This window comes from Erigeron canadensis, chromosome 9 (assembly GCF_010389155.1).
Source record: "Erigeron canadensis isolate Cc75 chromosome 9, C_canadensis_v1, whole genome shotgun sequence".
Taxonomy (NCBI): domain Eukaryota; kingdom Viridiplantae; phylum Streptophyta; class Magnoliopsida; order Asterales; family Asteraceae; genus Erigeron; species Erigeron canadensis.
The window spans coordinates 37579010-37588456 of record NC_057769.1 but is presented as its reverse complement, the minus strand read 5'-3'; the positions used below and the strand labels follow the sequence as shown (position 1 = coordinate 37588456).

At 35.7% G+C, this 9447-nt stretch overlaps 1 protein-coding gene across 4 annotated transcripts; it reads left to right on the top strand.

Moving 5' to 3' along the window:
- The first annotated feature begins 202 nt into the window (after positions 1-202).
- On the top strand, positions 203-8242 carry LOC122581038 (peptidyl-prolyl cis-trans isomerase CYP95). 4 transcript variants are annotated; one of them, XM_043753178.1, is made up of 14 exons: positions 203-284; positions 1079-1201; positions 1364-1418; positions 1918-2006; positions 2303-2327; positions 2499-2537; positions 3665-3782; positions 3908-4074; positions 4174-4543; positions 5079-5188; positions 5347-5539; positions 5631-6338; positions 7058-7108; positions 7578-8242. In XM_043753178.1, exons 2-14 carry the CDS (start codon positions 1127-1129, stop codon positions 7924-7926), a joined length of 2349 nt encoding a protein of 782 aa, XP_043609113.1. In that variant the 5' UTR covers positions 203-284; positions 1079-1126; the 3' UTR covers positions 7927-8242. The 4 variants fall into 4 exon arrangements, with proteins under 4 accessions (XP_043609113.1, XP_043609114.1, XP_043609112.1 ...); XM_043753179.1 differs by having other exon boundaries at positions 276-296; positions 3908-4053; XM_043753177.1 differs by having other exon boundaries at positions 276-296.
- Positions 8243-9447: the final 1205 nt, after the last annotated feature.

Sequence of the window (9447 nt, the reverse complement as noted above, 5' to 3'; positions counted from 1 at the left end):
GGGGTGAGTCGAGGAAGGGCGATAATCATTAGGATAGGTAGATTGAAAATTATTTTCACATGCATTTTGTGTGGCTAATGACAAATTTGTCCATTTGACTAATTTAGAAAATGAAAAACAAAAGGGGGGGTAATAGAGTAATTTTAAGGGACCAGATAGAAAATAAGAGCGAGCTAGGTTCCGCTGCCTGCCCTGCCTTATTATATTCCATTCCATTAGGTTTTCACTCTTTCTCAAACAATCGTTTCTGTGGAGCAGCAGCAGCACACACTCATCATCATCAGGTACACACCATGGTATATATATATATATATATTTTCTCTCATCGCAACAAATAATCAATTTAACGTCCGATTCTATCTTTTAAAAAATTATTTATTAAAAATAAACATCGATTTACTGTATCCTTATAAAATTTTGTTATGAAAAAGTATTTCCGAATACAAAATTTAATAAAATTGATAAAGCTTTGTTTGTTGGTGTAGTGGCATGTGCTGGTTTTTATCTTGAATTAGGGTTTATACGTATTGTTTATGGGATTATATATATATAGGGTTTGTTTGATGTTATATATTGCACTAATCTGATAATAACCCCGATTAGGGTTTGATCTATATGCTTATTAGGTTCCACAATGTGTAGATTTTTTATCTAAAATTACCACTAGTGATATTTAATTCATTACAAAAACACACAGGGGTGTTTGGGTATACTTTTTTTTAAAGCCCTAATAAAGTCTATTATCGTGTTTGGCTGTATCTTTTGTTTTGTTTACATAAATTAAGCAGGTTAGCTTCAACTGCTTCTCAAGGATGCCATAAAAGCTTTAAAAGTATGTTTACCCAAAAACCCTTGTGTTATCAGTTATTTGATGGCTCTGGTAGTACCAATTTAGGAAACCGCAGTGCTTTTTTGGTGGGTTAAAAAAGATTTGCTGAGACTAGAGTAATTTATCTAATCGTACGTCATGATATGTTTCGGTTGAAGTTAGATATTCTAGTACACATGTTATTCATGTAATGGTATGGTTTTTGTGTTAATGAAATACATTTGCTCTTTGAATACATGGGATGCACAGACGAGTGCTTGAGGAATGCTCGATTGATTAATTCTAAATACAAGGAAGATGGCCAAGAAGAACCCGCTTGTGTACTTGGATGTCTCTATAGATGGAGATCCTGCTGAAAGATTGGTTTTTGAGGTGCTTTATTCTCATTTTCTGCCTTTATTTATTTATTTTATTTCTTGATAATGTCTGTTGGCATGATTTCCATTTGTAACTGATTTAAACGGTTTTTACTTGTTTCTATAAGAGGAAACTTTTGAAGTCTAAGAACTCATGACTTGTTGTATGGTTTTGCAGCTCTTCTCAGATATTGTTCCCAAGACCGCAGAGAATTTCCGGGCACTCTGTACCGGTAATGTGTACACCTTAACTAATTGTGTTTTGAAGCTTTCGTGACATTTTTGTTTTATTAAATCTGCAGAATGTCTTACTTTATTAAACAGGGAATTACATCTTACTTAAAAGAATTTTATTGATAATTTTTAATTTGTATGAGTCGTTACTATCTAATTGGTCCAAAGTCCGTGTGACCATAGTCAGTGTAAAGGTTGAAGGTTACTGGGTTAGCTTTTTGAGCCCAGCCTGCTCATTATAACATAATTAATACGATTTGTCTTGGACCATGTGCTACTGGATGTGTGTAGCGAGACACCTAATAAAAGTCTGCAATGTAGAAACTTAATGAGTGCATGAGTTAGGACAACAATTTTGGTCTTTCTTTTCTACATGTATTACTAGTTAGGAAAATAATAGTTTTATAAGTTACTGCATACTATGTAGTTGCACTTAAAAGTTTTTATATGATATTATGATGTGAACTTATAACACTGGAGGCTTTACTTTAATTTCAGGAGAAAAAGGGAATAGTCAGAAAACTGGAAGACCTCTACACTACAAGGGATCCTTCTTCCACCGCATAATTAAAGGATCCATGGCCCAGGTTTGTTATTCTTAATATACTTCAGTATTATTATTGTTTGTTTTTTACTTAGTTTTGTCTAGTCTTGCAAGCCTTCGTGGTGGTCTGACTAAAATTAGTCAGCTATCCTTGTTTACGCTGTAGGATACAGGGTTGATGGTCTCAACTGCTTTTCTTGTCATATAGTTTTAAGGTTGTACTTATTTGGCTGTATATCCACATGATTCTGAAGCTTTATCATCCAAAGCCAGCTTTATGCAAGTGAATTATGTATGTCATGACTAGTGAATTAATGCTTGGTATTTGTTTTTTTGCAGGGTGGTGATTTTTATAAACGTGATGGTATGTGCTTTTTTTACCGAATCTAAATTTTGATTTATTTTTGCATGTTAGCCTCTATAATCATCACAATGTGCCCAGCGAATAGGCTATGTTTTTTTTGTTGCATTGAGTACGATAAAATTTGGAATGGTTATTACATAGGTTTGACTCAGTCTTGATTTACTATTGCAGGAAGTTATGGAGAGAGCATATATGGTGGCAAGTTTCCAGGTGAGGAGTCATCCTCTTTACTGATTGTGGTATCTGATTGATTATTGATGTTATTGATATGTCCTAGGTAGTCAAATGAATCTCATTTGAATTGTTTTATAAGTTTATGGTCAAAGATATAATAACAAGGCTTAACTTGTATCTGCACAAGATTTTATATTTATTTATCTATACAATATGTCGCTTGTATTTTGAGAGAAAATGGGTTTCCTTTTTGCATTGCCTGTGAAGGTGGGGCTGACATTGGTCTTATTCTTGCTGCATGGGAGCTCGACCCACAATGAAATTGGACAATTGTAATTATCTAGAAATGGTGGGTGTATGACTATTTTGTGTGACTTTGTTTCTGGATTGGTTTGAAATCTATGGTATGTGGTTGAAGTACAACTACTCATTTGATCAGTTATGCAGACAATTGTTGCTGTAATATTCTTTCAATTTATAATGAATGTATTGTCATGGGTTTTAAGGTTTTGTAATTTGTTCTTTCTTACATTATTGTATATCCTATCTCCGTATCTGAGAGAACCTTTGACAACACAGGAAATATGCTAACCACCTTTTGGGGGGTTGGAAGTCGAGACTTGTTAATTAGATATATTTCACATGTTTTCTCAGGGCTTGTATATGTTACTTGGTTGAGTTACATTGCAGTATTGCATTGTTACTGCTTGAAATTTGACCTGATTTTAGTTAATTACGATGTGATATGATTTATTTTTAATTTTATTTTAAAATGTGTTGGGAAGTAGTATTTTTCTCATACAATTGCTCTTCTTTTTTCTAATGAACCCTTCAATTCGTAACAAGGGATCGTATCTTGTGAGTAAATAAAATCTGAGAGTTTATGCATCCTTCAATGTGCTATTGCAGTCAATCGATAGTTGGAGCAACTCAAATATTTTAATGGTTGTTTTAGAATGCTTCCGAAATTTGTAATCTGCTGTTCAGTCAATTTCTTTTATGACCGGGTTATGAATTTAGCCACTCGTCTCTTAGTAGCATGTTGCAGTCTGTCAACACATCCTAGATTAACTGTTATGGTTGTAATCTGTTCCATAGTAATGGTTTCAGCTTTCTTTTTCTTTGCTGTATACTGATGATAATGACTGGTTATGACATTTCAGATGAATCCTCGAAGCTGAAACATGATGCACCTGGCCTCTTAACTATGGCAGTTGGAGATCGTGATTCACGTGGCTCTTTATTTAACGTGACCTTTGGCGCAAATCGCCATCTTGATAGGTTTGTTGGTTCTTAAAGTTGCAATCTGATGTTTGTCTTTAAAGCTATAAAAACGACATTATATGTCAACTGTATGTTTCCATGTAGAAAGCAAATTTGATTTTAGAAATGTGACCATACAACAGGAAACATGTTATTTTTGGAAAGCTTGTTCAAGGAATTGATGTACTGCGAAAGATCGAAAATGTGGGCGATGAAGATGGAAGACCGTCCGTGACTGTGAAGATCATCTATTGTGGCGAAATAAGCGAGAGTGAGAATCAAAGCTCTGGTATGGGGGATGAAGTTTCTCGTATGTAGTTGAGATTCATACTGTTCTAATATACTCCGTATTAGTCGTCTATGGATTTTTCATCTATTTGTTTTGAAATTATGTTTATTGCTTGTATAGATAAGAAGGCAGCTAGCAAAAAGTTGGGTAAAGATGTTTCGTCCGAGGTTCACAGCCATGAAGTACGGAAAAAGGGTAAACATAAAAAATTATCAAAAGAGCGAAAGAAGAAGAGAAAAAGATATTCTTCATCCGAATCAGATAGTTCTTCAGACATGGAGTCAGATTCATCCGATTCGGAGGATGATTCTGAATCATCCGAATCAGATAGTTCTTCATTCTCATCTGATCTGAGCTCTTCAAGTGATGATAGGCGTAAGAGAAAGAAGAGATCGTCTAGAAGGGATCGGCACAAACGCAAAAGAAGGGATAGAAGGCGTGAAAAGAAACGGAGGAAGCGAGATAAGAAGTCTAAACGACGATCAAAAAGGTAAAAGTTATAACTTTAATGTAATATGAAGTTTTTTATAATATAATTCCTCATATATGTCAATGATAATTATATTACAATTTGATGGTTTCATACACAATTACCTTTGTAGAGGATTGCAACCAGAATATGTTAGTGAATTTCATTAGTCTTAGTAGAAGAGTAATTATATGCATAAAGAGTCGTTTTTTGACGTACATGTTTTGCTATTATCGAATATCCAAGTACCCGTAAGTATTGATTCTGGAAGATTGATATATGGAAAAGCAGGTAGTTTCACCATGGCATGTAGAAATGTCACAGTTTTTGGTGCCCAAAAAGGGTATCGCTGCATTTGTTATATGTAGTACAGTTCTTGTACTATTACTGTAAAAAAAGCTTATATGGCTACAATTTGCTGCTAGCTTTTTCTTGACAATCTTCAGAAGAGTTTACTTGTATCCATGTTTTTCATTATGGTGTGGTTCTTTTTTGTGTTTAAATTTTTGTTTGTTGTACAATAGCATCATTATTTTACGTCATGTATGAATTTCAGGACATCTGATAATGGCGATGGTAGTGCAAGTGAAAGTGAACACGAAGCCGAGGATAACGGTGATGCTAAAAAACCTAATCAGAAGCATAACAACTTGGCTAAGAACGCTGGTACGATGATCAATTCTTCAATGCTCTGACATACGACACATATCTCTTCTTTTTCTTTGAGCTTTTCTCTCCATGTGTGTGTGTGTGTGTTATAATAACCAACATTTACAGAAAAAACTTATAACATTATTTTCTCTTTGCTCTTAAAAAATATCTAGATGGAAATCAAGCTCTGTCAACTGAAGCTGAAGATGGCACTGTTCGTCACAAAACAGGAGATGGATATGATGCACATGAAAGGGAGGAGGGTGAATACCCGAAAGAAAACGGTGATCGGCCGAGCAATGGTGTCGATTTTGTGAAGGTAGCTGAAAGACCTGATGTAGTAGATGACCAACCACACAATTCCAGGTCTAGTTTCACGTTCTTAAATTTAACCGTAACTACTGTTTCACCCATTATATTCTGTGATTTTTCTTTACTTAAAGTATTTATCAAACAGAAGTCCTCGAAGGGCCTTGAGCAAGAGCATGAGTATCAGTCCTAAGAGGAGCCCTAGTGCAAGCCCAAGGCGCAATCTAAGCAGGAGCCCGAGTGTCAGTGGTTCTCCCAGACGTGCCACCATACTCAAAAACCGTAGTCTGAGCCGAAGCCGCAGCCCAGTTAGAAGCGACAGTATCAGCAAGAGTCCACTTAGAAGCATTAGCAGAAGTCCAGTGAGGGGACAAAATGTACGAAGCATTAGCCCAAGCCCAGTTAGATCGCGAGATCCTAAAAGTGTTAGCAGGAGTCCCACACCACCACCACGAACATCTTCAAGGAAGTCCTCAAGGAAGTCGGTTAGCAGAAGTCCTGTTAGATCTTCGAGAAGAAGTTATAGCAGAAGCCCAGTGAGATCCTCGAAACGAAGCTTGAGCAGAAGCTCTGGCAGGGCCCCGCTGAGGAGGAGCCCTAGTAGGAGTCCTGTCAGAGCATCTTTGAGGGGTAGTAGGCGCAGTTATTCTAGGAGCCCTGTTGGTGGTCGTAGGGGCAGATCACCTTTAGGTGATCGTGGAAGGAGCCTATCTAGAAGTGCTTCACCTAATGGGTCACCCAAACGTATTAGAAGGGGTAGGGGTTTTAGTAATCGGTATTCTTATGCGCGTAGATACCATTCTCCTGATCGCTCTCCAGTTAGACCTTATCGGTATGGCAGGAGCGACCGTGACAGGTAACTTACAGTCATTTGATACTTTTTACATACATACTAATAGTTTTCTTGAGACGGATAGTTTTTCATCATACCAACATTTACTTTTTGGCAATTTGTTTCCGCTATTTCTGTAATACTTGCTATCAGCACAATAATAGATATCATAACTTTTGATATTAATTTATATTTTTTAATATTATTGTTTAAAACTAGCAGATTTTATGCATTCAAAATGCGCATCACTTTTAGGCAATTTTTTCTGTTATTGTTTTAATAGCTGGTTTCCGATTGATAACAAAAATCATAACTTTCGAGATTAATCTCTTTTAAGTAAAGAGTAACCTTCATTTTTTCTAACCAATCCTCCTAACCAATCCTCTTAATAATCATAACCTTCATTTAATGCCAAGTGTAATTCACTAATTCTCTTTCCTAATCTCATTCTTTGATTGTACCATGTGTCATGATCATATCCTGAGGATTTTTAGGAGGATTTTTTGATCATTTTCTTTTTATGGTTTTAGCTGGTTTTGTGTATAAAATATACACATAAGTTTTGACTCTTCCAAAAGTAAAGAAGTATATATGTCTCCTGTTTCTACTAGTTTAACCTGATCACTTTTTTGAGCTTAAAAATGGGAGATAACACAGTAACCCAATGTGTAAATGAGTTGACGTGCCCGTCGCCAGATGACGGAACAAAACTGGTTATTCTAACATATACTTTTTTCTTATAGGTATTCAAGCTATAGGCGCCGCAGCCCACTGAGAGACAGAAGTCCGCCCAGGTATTTTGGAATAAATGAAAAGTTTCTAATAAAATAAGCCATCACGCGTTCATATATGTCCCAGTGACAGAAAGATCCATGACCTACATCTCTCATCATTGTGCTGTTTCTTTAAAATAGAAAAACAAGGTATGTCACCTGGGCGTTGCCCTGGGAGACATTACTTATGCTAGACTTTTTGGGTTAGAATTACTATTTGGTTTACAATTGATCCACTTGTTATGTATACAGCAAATATGAGCCACTCCAAGCATACTTTAAAAATTATATTTGTCATCCAAAACAAAATGAAACAGATTATTTCATGCCTTAAACTAGAGGCCCAAAACATAATGTAACAGATTTTGCCAGGTCCAAAACTGGAGGCCCGTTACTGAAGTTTTGTCAGCCCCAAAACCACAGGCCCTTTACTGTAGTTGGCATCATTCGATGAATCGAATTTAATGTATGTATATAATTTGATTTACAGGTATAGAGGTAGAAGAAGTAGAACCCGAAGTCCAAGCGTATCACGCAGCCCAGTGCGTTATCGTCGCCGTTACAGTCGCAGTCGCTCTCCTGTTGAGACATCAAGATACAGGCCATCTCCTCCAGTTGAAAGGAGAAGGGCACCTCGTAGCAGAACGCCGCCCTCTCGAAGCAGGAGCCCATATGAACCCACGTCTTCACCCTCACCGTCTCCAAGAAAAACCAGCAAGTCAAAGTCGAAGTCAAAATCCTTATCTAGATCAAGGTCTAGGTCACCTTCGAGAAGCCCGCCTGCTAAGAAAGGACTCGTCTCTTATGGAGATGGTTCTCCCGACTCTGGTCAGAAGTAAGGAGGATTTTTGGTGAGATGGGATGAGGTCGAGGGATTCACTTTTGCTGTGGCTTTTGATGAGTTGTCCGGAAGTATCGGATGATTGATAGACTTTCTATTTAGGGTGTGTTTTGAATAATGGACTATATTCTGCATTTGTTTTCTTGTGTCTTGTATTTCTCATATGTGGAGGTGCTAGACTAGTTAAAGACGATTGGATGTGTATTCACTATTCAGAGATTTAGACCCGAGAGGATTATTATGCTTTTTTTGAAGCTTCTGTTACATTGTCATTACTATCATTACTATTATTATAGTCATGGTTTGCTTAGATATATAACTGTTACCATAGTTATTGACTCGGTATTTTGGACTTGACTCGAAATCTGATTTTTAGACCTGTGAATCGAAACATAACTCAAATCATAAGAGTTGGGATATTTAAGTTTTTATTGTAGAAATATAGTATTGTATTGATATATTAAGCTAAAAATAGTAACATTATTAAAATTAAATCAAATTTGAAAGCATATAAAAGAGTTATGTTTAAAAAAAATAAAAATAAACTAAAAGTAAAAGAAATATTTTTGTGACTCGTGAATCGGAGTACGACTTGTACCGACTCGCAAAACAAAACACGAATCATGCTACGAGTCTGGAGCAAAACGAGTCATATACTGAGTCGCCTCGTTTTCACTTGATTTTGACTCGACTCGTTATGTATGGTCTCATATGTGCATCGAAATGCATGACCATTGTGATATCCATGGGGTGTCCATGAAGTCATTTTAAATGCTTGTAGTTTTGTTGTCTGCTCCTGGTATGTCTGTCTATTGATATGTGCTCCGATGTTTTAGGAATTACGTGAAGAAATCGTGATGTTTGTTGGATTTTGATCTTTTAATACGGTCAGATCAAAACAGTATTTTTTTTGTTCTTTTTTTAAGATTACACTTGTGAATTGTGATGTCTTTTGAACATATTGAAGACACGTTAAACCGTAGAAGTACATGTATTATTATCTTGAGTTAGTTTCATTACATACCCTTGAGATATATCAAATTATCAAGTTTTATCCTTTTACATTTTCATCATTACATCTCTCTATAGTGACTTTTTGCATCATTATACTCCAACATATGATAATGTGTATTCGGTAACCCCTCATGTATATTGCACATGAAGGTATTTCAATTTTTCAACCAAATCCCTTTCACTAATCTCAATCAATATCGTCTTCATCTTAAAAAACAACAGATATTTTATATATTGTTTTTCTTTCTTTCTTTTTGCTACAACTAAAACTAATACCAAATAATCAAAAACCATTAAAAATCACAATATAGCATCAACAATAAGGATTCAAATTATTAAGGGAAGACTGAGGTGATTTTACTTTAAAAGGAAAAAAAGAATATTGTTCTGTTGATTAATAAGGGAAGTTTTTTTGGAGGGATTTTCTGTTATGGGGATATAATTTTTATATGGATTGATTTTGGTGGGAAACTGTTTTGTTGTTCGTTTTTGAAGCAGAAGAGGG

Bases quoted from the DNA above. Each gene is read 5' to 3' on its own strand.
- LOC122581038 (XM_043753178.1), top strand. From the start codon at position 1,127: ATGGCCAAGAAGAACCCGCTTGTGTACTTGGATGTCTCTATAGATGGA. The intron at 1,202-1,363 runs GTGCTTTATTCT...ATGGTTTTGCAG, and splicing joins CTGAAAGATTGGTTTTTGAG to CTCTTCTCAGATATTGTTCC. The intron at 2,538-3,664 runs GTGAGGAGTCAT...ATGACATTTCAG, and splicing joins ATATGGTGGCAAGTTTCCAG to ATGAATCCTCGAAGCTGAAA.